The sequence below is a fragment of the Chiloscyllium punctatum genome, chromosome 15, assembly GCF_047496795.1.
Source record: "Chiloscyllium punctatum isolate Juve2018m chromosome 15, sChiPun1.3, whole genome shotgun sequence".
NCBI lineage: Eukaryota > Metazoa > Chordata > Chondrichthyes > Orectolobiformes > Hemiscylliidae > Chiloscyllium > Chiloscyllium punctatum.
The window spans coordinates 29831803-29850025 of record NC_092753.1 but is presented as its reverse complement, the minus strand read 5'-3'; the positions used below and the strand labels follow the sequence as shown (position 1 = coordinate 29850025).

Genomic DNA, 18223 nt, shown 5'->3' with positions numbered 1-18223 from the left:
GTTGACTGATGATTGTGAAGCAGATGTAACAGTTGTAAAAATGATTTTTTGCCTGTTGTTTCCACCTTCCCAATTAAAGGAGAAGGTGCACTGGTAAATCAAATTGGGTTGGGGATAAATAATAATGGAACACATAATTCCTAAAGCATAAAACTTGACTGAAGAATGATGAAAATCACGAAAAGGCAGCGATTTTGTAAAGAAAGCATGTTTATTTTGAGTATATGAAGAAAAAAATGATTGAAAGTCAATAAAGTGTCTATACATACAATTTCAAAATACTGCATTAAGAAAATTAAATAATGCCGAAATGTGGGAATTTTTGTAACAAAAGGTGACTAAAAACAAGCGTAAAGCATGCAGTTTTGAGGTTAACAAATATTATAATGGCACATTTGAAGATTTTTTAAAAATATCTGGCAAAGGCAAGCGTTACACTTAATTAACATAGAAACAATTTACTAACCCTTGGTTGTCAATGCTGTAACTGTAGAGAAAAAATGTTAGTATTTAGGGCAGTCACTCACTCATACTAAGCCTCAAACTGGTGCATTCCCAGCAACACATGGGAATGGGGAATGGGAAACAACCTATATTCCGTCACTTCTTACACCAAGCAACCTATTTCTCACCATCTCTTGTACTCCAATAAACAAAACATATGCCACGGGTCAGGTGCAAGATCTGGCTATTTAAGAAGTCAATTTCTAAGGACCAAGACTGGTCTGGTTGTATTCAACTGGTCATTTAACAAATTTAGTCAGATTATTTTTGATGCATAAGGGTGTCTTAAAAGCAGTTTGATTGTCTCACTGCATTATTTCCCTTTTAAGACGTGTGTTAAATTGTTCTATTATAGAAGATAAAGCTCATCTCCCTGTATTTTTGAAGTCAGTAATCCATGTGGGTTAGTGTTATATATGTCCATAACATGAGAACGTTTGAAGAAAATATTCCAGCAAAATGAGAAAATTAGGAAATTTAACTGGGTGCAAAGTATCTATCAATGCATACTTCTTAAATAGAAATTTGCTTTTACAAATCATGCATGTTCAAAGCTCCTTAAATGTGCCCTTAACTGTTCATGACAATAGAACATAATAGATAAACGATTCCCACAAATCTACTTTGTTTCAATACCAGCAGCATTTAATTGGACCCACTATTTTTCAACATGATTTTTGAAAATATCTGGCAAGTGTATTGCATTGGTAAACCTGAAATAAAATTTACAAAAATGTTTGTCTTTTAACAACAATTTATTGATTTGTATTTGTAGAAACCCAATTCATGGAGTGACCTATGTACTTTTATTGAACTAAGCATTCTTGATGAAGACAAATATAGCAGGAGAAGGATATCTGATTTGGCATTTTATTGGGTGTAATTCTTTAATCTGATCAGCCAACTTAATTTGGTTAAAATATACTAACCACCTGAATTTTCAAAGCTTCCAAACTGTTTACAGTGTAGTTCAGTTAGTCACCTTGTGGCAAATACATCAATTGGTTTACAGTTCAGATAAACCTCACAATTTGGCAATACTAGATGATGTGGATCTGAAAGAGTTTTTTCAGATGAAATAGAGTTAAAGCAGACTGTGGGAAAGCTTTGATATAACAAGATTTGTTCCAATAAATTTCTCTTGCATTTAACACATAAAATCAAAAAAAGTCCAAAATTGATTTCCTATCATCATTAGTAGTGAAACTGTTTTCACATGAAACCATTGTTCTGTGTTGAGTCTATCTGGTCATACTGAAACATGCATTCATTTGCAATGGCATGTGTGTGAGCAAATGAATAATTTAGGACCAACCAATCAAATATATAAAGTCATTTTTAATCAATAGACTTACTTCTGTCCTCAACAGGTCACATTCCAAGTTAATACAATGCAATAGGCATGAAATAGTGATCCCATATTAGGAAACAAAAATAGCCAGACCGTACATCCCTATGGCAGTCATGTTAATTCAAATAAGACACTAAAATGAGTGCTGTAAGTGTTGATGCTATATGATGCTTTCTTGTGCTATTTACAAATTATTCTTTTGTAAAATGCAGATTAATAAGTTCTGTTTTAGTCCATGATGCCAGTGGTAGTTCAAGCTACTCAGTGCGGCTCGTAGAGCTCTGTATACTGCTTCTATAGCAACTTAGAATTTTGTGCAGCAGTCTTCTCGACTCTTAAACTTCAAAACAGCAAAGTTATATGTGGTAGCCATCATGTAGATGAGCTGGTAGAAGGAAACAGAACAAAGTGATAAGACAATGCTCACCAGCACCGGCACCCCAGACAACACTGCAAATCCACATAAACCCCTGTCAATAAAGTTTGACGACAAAACAAAATCCATTCATTTTGGCAGAAATACCTACAAACAAACAATTTATTGTACCTTTCAGTCAATATAACATTTTAAAATTATATTGTGCAAGCCCCTAGCCCCAAATTGCTTTTACTGTAAAGCAGTACCAGTTATATTCAACAGACAATGGGAATACAAACACCATGTATTATCAACTTTGATAGGTCATGGTGACAGCACTTCAAACACATCTACAAAATTGTTCTTACAGTTGTGAAATCAAGATGGTGTTCCAGAAATAACAATCAACATTTATATTTAAATCCTAAAGTAAATCATTTTCCTAATTAAATTTGGATCAGAAATGCTAGGTTAGCTGCAACTCTAAAATAGCAGATCAAAATTCAAGACACCAAATTCAAACTGCATTCTACACTCAATCATTCAGAACATGACAGAAAAAGGCACATATATAAAAGTATCTAGTGGTTCCTTTTTAGAGCACTCAAAAGCACCCTCAATGGAGTCGAAAGTAGCAAGAGGGATACAGGTTGAATAGATCAAGTAAAGTCTGAAAGGATAAAATTAAGCCAAACAATAAAACAGACATTAAAAATACATACCAAAATGCAGCCTGGTAGAAAACTTAAATTGTATTACTTTCATTTCTCTCATCCCCGTCTCTGATCCCTCCTCACATCATGATAACAATAAAATCACCAGTCCCGCTCCACAATGTACCCCAATTTGTAGGTTTATCTTTCGGTTACTTGAGCATCCCTTCGAGTTTTGTTATGAAATACTGAAGACTTTTAGCCAAGTGTTTGCCATGAATGTATTGTTATTAATGTCATTTTTCAAAACAGATCCAATAAGGTTCAGACCAAAATTAATTTTATATTGTAATACTTATGCATTTAGTGGTTATCCTTATTTCCATGTGGAAAAATTAAAGACCACTGTAAATTGTACAATTTATCAAACTTTCAAATTCTAATAAAATGAAACAACAGTTCTTCTCTGTGTAGCCTTTCATTTATACAAGATTTTTAAAAGAAGTATTGTTACTTCCCACAACTATTCTTCATGATGCATACACAATTAAATCATGGAACTCATCACTGTTTAATATTAATCTCCAGAATGAATGGGTTATGGCAAATGAAGGCAGGAACAAAAAGCTAAATCTAACAAGGAAGTGCTTTATAGAGTGTTGCATATGTAGCAGGTGAAGCAAAAGCACCATGCAATGCCCCTGGAAAGCAAACCTGATTCTTTCACAGCCACCAAAAGCTCTCCTGTTGCTGCAGGCCTTCCCACCCAAAAGCAGACCAGCCAGCCAGAAACAAGTCCAGAAATATCCAGGGAAGCTATACTTCCAGATTTCCCTGCCAGTACACCTCACACCCCACCTCTCTGCAAATGTATCCATCAAGTCCATGATACAGTACGTTGTATAAATCTGAAAGAGTGACATGTTTTCAAGGGCAAATCACCTCAGGCTTTTCACACTCACTAAGTAAATTCTTGCTATATGACAGGGAAGGTTGTGAACCTGAAATCTGAGAGACAAAGATTGTGATCTTATGAAACAGTAATTGAGGGAAGATGGTTGCAAACATGAGAATCGACCCCATTATGCTACACACACACTTACACGCAGACCCTCTTGTATATACACATACATACACCCCCACACACCCTCTCACAGACATATACTCCATCACACTCACATGTGCACTCACATTCACACACACATACACAAGTCTATGGGGAAGATTTGCATTTGCAGAATTATATTTGCAGGTACATTCTATTTTCCTCAAAAAGCACACAATTTGCCAGGCATTGAATCCATGTAATATTTTATACAATTTATAAATAGAACCAGTGTTGCTCAAGATTGGGATACGGACAGACTCTAACCTCACATCTTTAATGCATTGTCTGAGCTGAGATGTCACTTTTTTTTAGTATATGAAACCTTGTTATCTTGAGAATGTGACTTAAAGGAAGTTCTGGGATTTACATATTAATGAACCATTATAAAAGATGAAAGACTTAACAGCAATCTAGGTTTGTTCAATATATCATTTCAGTTGCATGACACTAATGTTTTACTATAAATTCTTGGTCTTATGATCCTCTTCTAAAGCTACCTGATGAAGGAGCAGCACTCCGAAAGCTAGTGCTTCCAAATAAACCTGTTGGACTTTAAACTGGTGTTGTGTGATTTTAACTATGTTACTTCAGTCATCAGTTTCTCTTACCTTCCAAACAAAGAAATGGTTCTTTCCTTTAAGTAGAACATAGAACAGTACAGCACAGTACAGGTCCTTCGGCCCACTATGTTGTGCCGAGCATTTATGTTAATTGAAGATCAACCAAACCTACACACCCCTCAATTTACTGCTGTCCATGTGCTTGTCCAACAGTTGCTTAAATGTCCCTAATGTCTTTGCAAAGTCAGTGGTGGTAGTAGAGTCAAAGAGTGTTGGGGGCATGGAATGCACTAAGAACGTACCTCTGACATCTCCCCTATACCTTCCTCCAATCACCTTAAAATTATGACCCCTCGTGACAGCCATTTCTGCCTTTGGGAAATGTCTCTGGCTACCTACTCTATCTTTGCCTCTCATTACTTTGTACACCTCTATCGAGTCATCTCCCTTCCTTCTCTCCGGTGTGAAAAGCCCAAGCTCTCTCAACCTCTCTGCATAAAGCAAGTCCTCCAATCCAAGCAGCATCCTGGTAAATCTTCTCTGCACCCTCTCTAATGCATTCACATCCTTCCTATAATGAGGTGACCAAAACTGGACACTTTAATCAAGGGTATTCTGCATTCACAAACATACAAAGCAGTAGTACAAAGCACTGTTGATCCAATTGAAAGCTCAAATCCACTTTTCTGCCTATCTCTTGTAACCTTACACCCTCTTGCTTAACAAGAATCTACCTACCTCTACGTTAAGAATATTTAAGAACTCTTTCCACCAGCTTTTCAGGGAGCAGATTCCAAAGATTCTGAGAGAAGAAAACATTGGCTTAAATCTGTTTTTAGTGGGCAACGCCTGATTTTTGAACAGTGACCACTAAAAACAGATTTAAGCCAATGTTTTCTTCTCTCAGAATCTTTGGAATCTGCTCCCTGAAAAGCTGGTGGAAAGAGTTCTTAAATATTCTTAACGTAGAGGTAGGTAGATTCTTGTTAATCCACAGTTTATCCTAATGAAGAAGTGGGCAGGAGGAAATGGTGTGGTGCAGTGGGAGTTTGGAAACACTATTACTGAAAGAAAACCTGTGTACTCTAAACATTACCTAAAGCAATTTCAGACTAACGGTAAGTTTTCAAGACAAAAAGGATAACGTATAAGAGGCCTAAATTCGGAACAGAATTAAGCAGACTTAAGTGCACTCCGTCTAAATGAATTACACGTTACTCACCAGTGCAATGACAGTAGCACCAGCTCCAGCACAAGCTACGATAAACAGATGATAGGACAAATCAAACTGGAACAAAAAAGAATAAAATTACCACATCTTTAGCTACTTGTTGGGCTCTCAGAAACATCTTGGATTTTTCAAAATATTTTATGAATAACATTGAAATAAATAATATCAGTGACACATTTATCTATGTATACTTTTTCAGCACAATCTCTCACATACAATAAAAATATACATTGCATCCTCCTGTATATTTACCTCAGATGTGTGGCAGATGGTGGTCAAGGTTGAGCCACAGGCTTTTCCAGGTGAGGCATTCCAGGGAATAATACCTGTCAAATTAATTAAAGTAGAAGTAATGTTTCTAGTATAATGTCACTTAAAACCTGATGATGTTCAAATTGCCAAATGAACTCCTCTTGTTTGTGGAAAATGATATTTTTTTTAAAATGCCAAATAGTAATCATTGGCTTGATCTGCCATGTGATTAAACATATAATTTCAATCTTGCCTTTTTTTGACAGATAATAAATCCAGCTGGAGGTATGTGGGCATTTCCACCAACAATTTTTTGGAATAATTTACAAAACACCATTATTCTGAAGCAGGTTGCTCTTTAAGGTACATTCTATAAGGCAAAGGGTTGTATTGAAAAGTCCAAATCAGGATTCTCTTAAAGTTGATGCAAAATACAGAAATTTGAAGAATGGAATTCAGTCATGCAAGATAATTTTGCATTGCTCCATGGTAACAGGGTAAGTAATTGGATAGTTTACCTGATCCAGTTCAAGCATACACTTTCAAATGGTTTGATTTTAGTCTGAAAAGTGGTTTTCTAAAACAATTTTAGGAAACTGTCATTAATATCCTTGTAAATTCCAATGTCAAATAGAAACTTTCAAAATCTCGTAAAGGGAATTGAGGAAAGAGGTCTGCTGCCAGCTCATAAATACTCTTACCCAACCCACTGAGGGTACAGACTAAACAGGTCTTTCTGTTTGACATAGATAAGTTGGAAAGAAGCACAATGCAAGTTTGCACCTGTATGTCACTAGATCTGTTGTTATCCTGATCAAGTATGTGCAGACCTGACCTCCACCTCCCTCTAATGCTTCATGGGTGACAGAAAACACATGTTGAGGCTGCCTTTGTAGTTGTCCACTTCAAGCAGGTACTTCTAGTACCATTCAACTTGTCTCCCTCACTCTATTGGCACTGCTCTTACTAAATAAGGACAATTCCATGGTGCCACCACTGAAGGTTAAAACAAATAAAAGTAAAACAATTGTCACAAAAGCTCTAGAAACGCAGCTCGTATGAAGATGTTCACTGAATCTCCTCACAGAGAGCTGTAATTCAAATTCCCTATATTCCTCATAGTAAGACAAAATGCCTTTGTAATATTGATGTTACATAAAGTGAAAGAACTTACACTTGTATAACATGTTTCTCACTCTCAGGACATCCCAAAATTTTTGAAGCATGATCACTGTTCCAAAATAAGAAATGTGGCAGCCAATTCATATACAACCACATCACACAAAGAGCAATGAAATAATGACCAGCTAATTTGTTCTTCAATCAATTTGATTAATAAGCTATGTTGATGAAGGCACGAGGGATAACTCTCCTGCTTTTAACCAAATTGGTGCCATGAACCAACTCAGAATTGAGAGGTCAGGTCTGTAGGATTTAAACCCATAACATTCATCTCAGTGATTAGCACTGCTGCCTTACAGCACCAGGGTCCCAGGTTCAATTCCAGCCTCTGACGACTGTCTGCGTGGAGTTTGCACATTCTTCCTGTATCTGTGTGGGTTTCCTCCCACAGTCACAAAGATATGCAGTTCAGGTGAATTGGCCATGCTAAACTGCCCATAGTGTTAGGTACATTAGTCACAGAGAAATGGGTCTGGGTGGGTTACTCTTCGGAGGGTCAGTGTGGATTGTTGGGCCAAAGGGCCTGTTTTCACACTGTAGGGAATCTAATCTAATCTAAACATTTTCCCTACAAATGGAAGTTATACCATTATATTAAGGTAAATGACTCAATATGACATGCAAATCATAGTGTGTACACCAAAATCATCACAGCAGCTTCATTTAAACAATTTTTTTTAGATTAGATTAGATTACTTACAGTGTGGAAACAGGCCCTTCAGCCCAACAAGTCCACACCGCCCCGCCGAAGCGCAACCCACCCATACCCCTACATTTACCCCTTACCTAACACTACGGGCAATTTCGCATGGCCAATTCACCTGACCTGCACATCTTTGGATTGTGGGAGGAAACCGGAGCACCCGGAGGAAACCCACACAGACACGGGGAGAACGTGCAAACTCCACACAGTTAGTCACCTGATCTCTGGCGCTGTGAGGCAGCAGTGCTAACCACTGTGCCACCGTGCCGCCCAGAATTATAGTGTGTATGCTTAAAAAATATTTTAAGAATATGCACAGCTAAGCCAAAGGGATCTATGGTGTTAAATTATGAAGTAAAGGTAAGAAAGTTGAATCTGCTCTAACTTAAAGGTGAAAGAGAAGAACAGAACCCAAGATTTTTAAATAATGAACAAAATCAATATGGCAGATAAAGACAAATATTTTGTACAAAAGAAAGTTAGAGAATCAGGTGATATGATTAAAAGCTGAAGAAGTCAGCATTGTCTCAATGTCCTTCTCTGCTCATGCACCCATTGCATTTTATCAACTTGGCTTTGTGTCCTCATTTCACCACAAATTCCCCATTTAACACCAACTTTCCAAAGCAATGTCACATGTGTCCTGTCCCATTTTGGCTGTTACCCTATTCTCACTGACCTGACTCCTGATACCATTTTGCTATTAAATTTAAAACTTCATCCACATTCAGAAAATCCTCCATGGCCTCTCACATCCAAAACTTCCATCAAGTTCTTCATCCTGTCCTCAAATCCTCCATTCATCCAACATCGGGTGATGGTGCATGAATCTCCCTCTCCCCAAACTCTCATTTTTTTTAAGCAAATGGTGACCAAATTATACTGTCTGTAACACATTCTCTAAATTTCCATTCCTTGTCATTTCTCAAACTGCATCTCTTCAATCAATCTTTTGGTCAACCCTTCTAATATCGCACTTTAAGGCTCAGGCTATTTCCTGTCCCTCCTCTTGTTTTCCGTGTTTCAAATCAAGTCAGTCACGATTACCCAAAATTAGTCCATTTCAATAAAATATCAGTGTTCATTTGGTAATACAAAATCTGAGCGGTGCTGGACCAAAAAAAAGGATAAGTTTATTTTATTTAAATCTTTCAGTCTTGCAATCATCAGGATAATTTCAAGAATACCAAGTTGGGGGAAAACCAACATTTACACTGTATGAGAGGAGAATGGTGATTGCCAAGGTGAACGTACTAGTTAATGATGATTGACCATTAATGGGCAAGTTTTGTTTAAACTTTAAAGCAGGCAGATTGACTCTTATTAGTCATGGATAGGAAAATGGCTGTCACCTACTTTAAGGAGTTGAAACAGGTACAGATTGTGTGTACATGTTCTTTCTGTCTGCAAAGGGGACCATGTGTATTAAACTACGAAACCTCCAGGACATACAAGTACACCTCACAGTGAGCCTAACTGACAATATAAATTGGTTATCAGCATAAATTTTTCACAGTCAGGTTTATTCAGCAAATGTTGTCCCACTGTAGAATTACATCTAATGTTGAACACTGTGTTGGGAGTTTTGCAAGTATGGGCTGTTGGTTACAGTAAAATGTGTTAACTGATATGATCTCCCATAAGATCATAAGATGTAGGAGTAGCCCATCGATTGTGCTACAATATTCACAGAGATAAAGGCTGCTAATTCCCAACTCCACTTTCCTGCCATAACCCTTGATTCTCTTACTGATGTAAAATCTCTCTCTCTCTGACGTGAATGTATTTAATGACACCATCTCTACAACCTTCAGTGGTAAAGAATTCCACAGTTTGTTACCCTTTGGTGTCAAAAATAAAGTAATTCAGATATTTCTAAAACATGCACTTTTCAGATCAATATGTAATACATATTGGATGAAGGGACTGGGGGCATTCTAGCGAAGTTTGCCGATGATACAAAGTTAGGTGGACAGGCAGGTAGTACTGAGGAAGTGGGGAGGCTGCAGAAGGATCTAGATAGTTTGAGAGAGTGGTCCAGGAAATGGCTGATGGAATTCAATGTGAGCAAATGCGAGGTCTTGCACTTTGGAAAAAAGAATACAAGCATGGACTACTTTCTAAATGGTGAGAAAATTCGTAAAGCCGAAGTACAAAGGGATCTGGGAGTGCTAGTTGAGGATTCTCTAAAGGTAAACATGCAGGTTGAGTCCGTGATTAAGAAAGCGAATGCGATGTTGTCATTTATCTCAAGAGGGTTGGAATATAAGAGCACCGTTGTGCTACTGAGACTTTATAAAGCTCTGGTTAGGCCCCATTTGGAGTACTGTGTCCAGTTTTGGTCCCCACACCTCAGGAAGGACATACTAGCACTGGAGCGTGTCCAGCGGAGATTCACACGGATGATCCCTGGAATGGTAGGTCTAACATACGAGAAACGGCTCAGGATCCTGGGATTGTATTCATTGGAGTTTAGAAGATTAAGGGGAGATCTAATAGAAACTTACAAGATAATACATGGCTTGGAGAGGGTGGACGCTAGGAAATTGTTTCTGTTAGGCGAGGAGACTAGGACCCGTGGACACAGCCTTAGAATTAGAGGGGGTAAATTCAGAACAGAAATGCTGAGACATTTCTTCAGCCAGAGAGTGGTGGGCCTGTGGAATTCATTGCCGCGGAGTGCAGTGGAGGCAGCGACGCTAAATGTCTTCAAGGCAGAGATTGATAAATTCTTGATGTCACAAGGAATTAAGGGCTACGGGGAGAATGCAGGTAAGTGGAGTTGAAATGCTCATCAGCCATGATTGAATGGCGGAGTGGACTCAATGGGCTGAATGGCCTTACTTCCACTCCTATGTTTTATGGTCTTATAAATGTGTTATAAATCCATCACAAGCTTTATCAGTATGGCCAATAGCTTCATAATTTTTGTAAAACTACGTTGTTATTCCCTTGGAAAACAAAGCTCATTCAATTAACCAACAGTTGAGTTCATGGGCAGTATTCCCAGTCATATCTACAAATTCAGAGGACCGTTTGGTGATCTTAAGTAATAAAACCTAGATTGAGGCCCCCAGTTCAGCCTCTTTAAAGTTTTATGAGTTTTTGCCCCCATTTCATGTGCTGTCAGTATGAAAGAAAATTCCTGTCACAAGCCCAAACTTTATATAATGGGGAAAGCATTTTGTAAAATTCAGTCATGGGGTGAGGGTATCACTGACTGGGCTGGCACCTATCGCTAATCCCTATATGCCTAGAGGGCAGTGAAGAATCAATCACATTGCCGTGGGTCTGGAGTTACATGTAAACCAGACCAGGTATGGATGGCAGTCCCCTTCCCTCAAGGATATTAATGAACTGATGGGTTTTTCCAACAATTGATTCATGGTCATCATTAGACTCCTAATTCAAGAATTTTTTTAATTGAATTCAAATTCTACCATCTGTTACAGGGCAAACGTCTCTCTGATTGATGTTACAGGAATATTTAATGAAGCCTCTTCTCTCTCTCTTTCTGCGTTGTAAACAGATTTAACCCATTTATTTTAATTATCCTTGTATTAAGTCTTAAGTCATATGGGGAGCTGTTCACAAACAGGTCAGCTACAGCACCGCAAAACATCAGGGCTTTGAACAGGTCTTTGTTCTGCTAAACTCTAGACTAAGGAGAAATATATTTATAGCAATTGACTAGCTGATGGCGCTCAATTTAGCAGGAAGGGATTTGTAGACATCAGGCATGCTGGCATTTTTGCTTTTGAGGCCCCCCTTCTAGTGTTATATAACCTGCAAAGAGCTGAATATTTTACTGTATAAACAACTAGTTTTACAACAGAACATAACGTGAAAGGTAATGGTTCGCAGAGTTGATGTTGAACTAGCATTAGCTATACCCAATCTGATGCCATAATAACATTGTAAGGCGCAGAAACAATAAGGTTTATATGAAGATCCCAATGGAGACAGACATGACATACCTGTCCCTAATGGTTGCAATTATGCCTAACTAGTTAAGGTTAATTATACTTATTACAATTTTGCAATTAACTACACCTTATGTGAAACACATACCTTTTCTTGTTAAGAATCTCTAGTCACCTATTTTGAAAACTAATAATTAGGCCCTTAGATTTAGCAGGAAAAGGAAGATGCATTTAAAAAGGAAGACTAGTGGCAACAAACTACCTAGTGACAGATATGTCAATAAATATTTTGTACTTTACGCAATGTGAAACTGTTGCCAGAGCTGAGCAACAAGTTTGACAATCTTCAAGATGTTTTCATGTCCCCCATATTAGATTGGCAGACTGTAACTGGAGGTTGGGTGGTGCAGCTTGACATGGACATATGTTTCATAGATGAATGCAGCAGAGTCTGGATGAATTGGCATTTATGCAAGGTGAAACTGGACTGGGAAAAGGATTAAATGGCAAGCCGTTACTCCCTGGACCTAGAATACCTTACAGTAAAATGCAATCCTTACTATCTGCCACGTGAATTCACCTCTGCCATCCTGACAGCATCTACATACCACCCCGTACCATACCCTGGATGAAACTTACATCGCCACAAACACTCTGGAGACAAAATTCCCCAAGGCCTTATTCATCATGGCCAGTGACTTTGAGCAAGCCAATCTCAATAGGGTGCTTCCAAAGTACCACTAACACATCCCATGCTCGTCATCCCAACATCCCGGAACACTGCTACACAACCAAAGACACCTAAGGCTCCACCTCCCCCCCCCGGCCACACCTCAGCAAATCATATTACAATGCCGTGTTTCTCCTCCCAGCTGACAAGCAGAAGCTGAAACAGGAGGACCCTTCACAGATAATAATACAATTCTGGTCCGCAGCAGCTGAAGACCATTCCTGTAACTGCTTGGAATTGGTGGACTGGACTATATTCAAGTACTCAGTGGAAAACCTGGACAAGTATGCCACCACCATCATGGACTTCATTAGCAACTGCCTGGAAGTCTGCCTATCAAAGAAGTTAATCTCAGTATTCTCCAACCGAAAACCTTGGATGAACCAGGAAATCCACTGCCTACTGAAGACGAGGCATGCAGCATTTAAGTCAGATGACCCAGACCTATACAGGAAATCCAGGTATGACCTTCGCAAAGCAGAAATGCCAAGAGGTAGTATTGGACCCAAACCAACCAAACAGACTCCCGCTGCCTATGGCAAGGTCTAAACAACATAATGGAATTCCAAATGAAGCAGAGCAAGATAGCGGACAGAAACACATCTCTCCCTGATGCACTTACTGCTTTCTGTGCTCATTTCAAGCAGAATGCCAGCGGTGCAGTGTCACCTGCCCCTGACTGCCCAGGATGCACCTGTTCCTTCGGTCACTGCTGTTGGCAGCAGATCAGTTTTCCTGAGAGTCAACCTGAGGAAAGAGACAGGCCTGGACAGAGGTCTCAGCTATGCACTTAGATCCTGTGCAGACCAGCTGGCAGACGTATTCACTGACATCTTCAACCTGTCCGTCCGACATGCCGAATTCTCCACCTGCTTCAAGAAGACCACCATCAACCCCATACCGAAGAAGGCACATGCAATGTGCCTGAATGACGACTGGCCACTGACTCTGGATTCAATAATTATGAGGCTGGTAATAATTATGATAATTATGCTTCAAGAGGCCCACATCAACTCCAGCCTCCCAACCTGCCTTGATCCCCTACAATTTGCCTACCAATGTAATAGGTCCACAAGAGACTCCATTTGCCAAGCCCTGCACTCATCCCTGGAACATCTGGACAACTATGTGAAACTCCTATAGCTTTGCCTTCAACACCATACTCCCCTCCAGACTGATCCCAAAACTCTGAAACCCAGGTCTCGGCTCCGCCCTCTGCAACTGGATCCTCAGTTTGCTGATCCACAAACTGCTATCAGTGACGTTAGACAAACTGAACCTCCTCCATGATAAGACTCAACACTGGAGCCCCGTATGGATGCATTCTCAGCTCCTTACTGTACTCCCTGTACACCCACAACTGCGAAGCCAAATTCCAAACAAATGCTATCTGCAAGTTTGTTGACCTAACCATCATGGTAGGATCAATATCAAACAATGACGAATCAGAATACAGAAAGAGGTTGGTGGACTTAATGTTGTGGTGCAACGAGAACAACCTCTCTCTCAACATCAGCAAAACTAAAGAACTGGGATCATTGACTTCAGAAAGAAAGGAGGAGAACTCGCCTCCATCTACATCAATGGTGCTGAGGTTGAGAGGGTGGAAAGCGTCAAGTTCCTCGGACTGACTATAACAGGCAACCTATCGTGGACTTCCCACATAGATGTGGCCCTCAAGGCCTTCAACACCATAATCCCCACCACCTTGATCAATCCAGACACAACAACGTCTCTTCTTCCTCAAACAGCTCAGGAAGTTTGGCAAGGGCTATCACCAACTTTTACAGATACACTGTAGAAAGCCATATAGTCTCAATGTGTATTAGCCTGGTGCTGCAACTGCTCTGCCCAGGACCATAGGAAACTACAGAAAGTTGTGTACACAGCCCAGACAATTACAGAAGCCAATCTTCCATCCACTGACTCAATTTACATAGCCAGTTGCCACGGAGAGGCTACCAACATCATCAAATATCCATCACACCCTGGTAATGATCTCCTACAACCTCTTCTGTCAGGCAGAAGGTACAGAAGCCCGAAACATGCACTTGGAGGTTCAGGAAAGCTTCTTTCTGGCCATTATTAGACTGATGAATAGACTGTCTCGCCTCAAATAATGCTGACCTTGCTGATGTTGATCTTGCATCGCACGTACCCTGAGCAATGTAACTTCTATGCCTCTGTCTAGTTTGTTCTTCATCCTATGATCTGTATCTCCTTGCTAACTATGATCTGCCTGTACTGGTCATAAACAAAGCTTTTCACTGTACTTAAGTACATGTGACAATAAATCGATCAAAAAATTTAAGTCTTTAGATGAAGGTTTCTTTTCAACAGAGGGGCTTCATTAGGCTGGAAATGGGTAATATTTTCAAGTTGAATTTTAGGATATGGGGCTTGGAGCTCAGCTTGGGATTGGACAATACATATGTATTGGCTAGTGTTTTATAGTGTGTTTCAAACAGTCTTTCTACACTGCTCTACTATATGCTCTTGGATGCTCCACAGTGAACGAGAAACAGAGCAGGGCAAAGTTCCTTCTGACAATGTACCTAAGGATGAGAGAAACTATTTCTGCTGGTTGGATGACTAGTTCTAGGGGACACAGTCTAATTGCATGACACTGTGATCTTTTGCTATAAATTCTGTGTCTTATGACCCTGGCTCACTAGTTGCCTAATGAAGGAGCAACACTCTGAAAGCTTGTACTTCCAAATAAACCTGTTGGACTATAACCTGGTGTTGTGAGATTTTTAACTAAAAAATTAAAGACAGCTCTGTCAGAAGTGAAATGAGAGAAGACTTGTCCATACAAAGGTCTGTAGAGAATTGGAACTTTCTTCCTCAAACGATAAAGCCAAATTCTAAACAAATGCCATCTGCATGTTTATTGACGATACCATCTTGGTAGGATGGATATCAAACAGTAACGAGTCTGAATATAGAAAGGAGACAGTGGACTCAGTGTCCTGGTGCAATGAGAATAACATCTCTCTGAATGTCAGCAAAACTAAAGAACTGATCATTGACTTCAGAAAGAAAGGAGGAGAACATGCCCCCATCTACTTCAATGATACTGAGTTTGAGAGGGTGGAGAGCATCAAGTTCCTCAGAGGGATGATAACAGACAACCTGTAGTGGACTTGCCAAGTAGATGCAACCATCAAGGCCCTCAACACCATAATGCCTTCCAGATTGATCTGATCCAGACACAACATCTCTTCTTCCTCAAACAGCTCAGGAAGTTTGGCATGTCCAAAGGACCCTCACCAACTTTTACAGATACACCATAAAAAGCATATGGGTGCATAACAGTCTGGTATGGCAACTGCTCTGCCCAGGACTGTGGAAACTACAGAAAGTTGAGTACACTGCCCAGATGACTACAGAAGCCAACCTTTCATCCATCAACCCCATTTACATGGCCCGTTGCCGTAGAGAGGCTACTAACATCATCAAGTATTCATTGCACTCCAGTACAGTTGCAAACTTTCTCACTATACCCCTGGCCTCAGCTCGAGCATTGTGTTAGTTAGTGAAATTTTGTTAGGATTAATGAGAATGCTTCTCGGGTTGAGGAACATCAGTTATGAAGATAGCTTTGAGAAGGTATGACTGTTTACCTTGGAGAAGAAAATGTGGAGAGGATGTTGATGGCGGTAGTCAAAAAGATGAAGGTTTTGGACAGATAGAATCTCCCTGCTTCTGAAAGCATTGAGAACGAAAGGGCTCAGATTTGAAATAACTGGCAAAGGAAGCAAAAGTGATAGTAGAATGGTTAAGGTCTGGAATGTGTTAACCTGTGAGTGTGGCAGAGCGGACTTCAATTCAGGCGGTCCGAAGGGAATTGGACTGTTATTTGAAAAGGAAGAATGGACAGGGTTTTGAGGAGAAGACAGGACACTGGCAATAAGTGAATTGCTTATTTGGAGAGCAAACATGAAGTGGCCTCCTTCTGCACTGTGACAGCGATGATTTCTGACTGAATTCCTGGGGCCAATCAATGAAGTGTAAGTTAAAGCTCTACTATTCAAAGGAGGCATCACAACATCTGAACAATGATACATTATCCTTTGAGACTGTTAACCAGTGATGCATAAAATAACAGTCTATTATAAATCCAGATTTCCACACTGGGCAGCCCAAAGGTCTATGAGACCAGAATTCCTTCTACTTCTGTGAAAAATAGAATTATTGTTTTGTCCTTCAAGCATATGGAACTTTATTTTAAAGTTGATTGTTAATGCAACAGGAAGTGGAGGTCTGGTGTAGAATAATCAAAACTACAGCTGCTTTCAATCAGAGGTTGTGACCTAACACCAAAAAAAAATTCCCTAAACAGAAATGATTGCTGGAATGGAAATATTACGTAATCTACAGTGAGCCCATCAAATGTGCATGCAAAGAAAAACTCATTCCCTATTTTTTTTTGGTCGAATGTTACAATTGCACATGCTGTTATTTCACAGCTGTGACAAGACAGACTTCTCACAGCATTCCCGGTGATGTCATGTTATTTTAGAATATTTTAATGACCTGCTGCTTCTTAGACTCGCCTTGACATAATCCCCCATACGTGGTCTTCACATCCCCCATCGATCAGGGGCTGCAGTCCTACACACACTCATATTTCTGGAGCAATACTGTTGCTCACTATATTTTCATTCCTTCCTTAATACATTCCTGAAGATACTATTGTACACCATTTGCCAAATGATCTGTCATGTTTTGCATACAGTTTGTTTTCAAATGAACATTTTTCTTACATTCTCTGCACATCCTCACCTCACCCCAACAGCCTGATCTCACTTACTTTGTTCTGAGTAGAGAGGATGCATTGAGGTTCATTCTCTCCCCTTCACTCCTTAATTTACACCCATATCCCATCTTTTTCTCTGTCATCACCATTAACCCCTTTCTCTTTTGCACTGGGCCTCTATGTCCCTTTGCTCCTCCTTCATCTCTGTCAAAAATATACAAAAAAAAACAATTTTCCAACACCTTTCAGTACTGATGAAGAGTCATACCGGGTCTCAAAATGTTACTTCTGTTTCTCTGTCCACAGATGCTGCCAGGCTTACTGGTTTACTCCAGAATTCTCTGTTAATTTCTGATTTCCAGCATCAGCATTGTGGGTTCAAAGTCAGACTGAAGCATAAGATCTAGGGACACACTTAAGTGCATTACTGAGAGAATACCACTGTTATGAGCTCTTAAATCAAGGGCCCTATTTGTCCCCTCTATGAAGATCCCATAGCACCATTGGAAGGAGAAGTAACAGAGTTTGCCCCATAGTCTAGGAAATATTTTTACCTGACCTAAATCGATAATTTAAAAAGGTAGCACATTGCTATTAAGTTTATGTGTGTAATTAACAACAGTGATTATACTTTAAAAATATCAAACTGTTAAATCTAGTACATCATAAGCTTGTTAAAAGGACTAAATGCAGAGTATTTCTCCTTTCACTGTGATTTAGTGGTTCAACGCATCTGAAAGCATTTATAAACCAAGTTGAATGTTTAAAGTAAGACATCCAAGTTCTTTTCCTTAAGAAACGATGATGTTCTTACAATGATATGAGCAGTTTTAAACAGGACACGTGGAAGGAATGATTGCAGTCAAATGAGAAAAACGTTGCCTTGTCCAAAAGCAAAGGTCAGTT

General features: G+C 39.5%; 1 protein-coding gene across 3 annotated transcripts in view; it reads right to left on the bottom strand.

The window, feature by feature from the left end:
- The window catches only part of LOC140486155 (proteolipid protein DM gamma), a 202532-nt gene that overhangs the window by 4284 nt on the left and 180025 nt on the right, over window positions 1-18223 (bottom strand). For 2 of the 3 annotated variants that reach the window (XM_072584854.1, XM_072584853.1), the window contains exons 5-6: window positions 6018-6091; window positions 5757-5822 (exon numbers count right to left, since the gene is read on the bottom strand). In XM_072584854.1, coding sequence (XP_072440955.1) covers window positions 5757-5822; window positions 6018-6091 — 140 coding nt within the window. Of the gene's footprint in view, window positions 1-192; window positions 2241-5756; window positions 5823-6017; window positions 6092-18223 lie in introns of those variants that run through there. The other variant, XM_072584855.1, reaches the window with a different exon arrangement.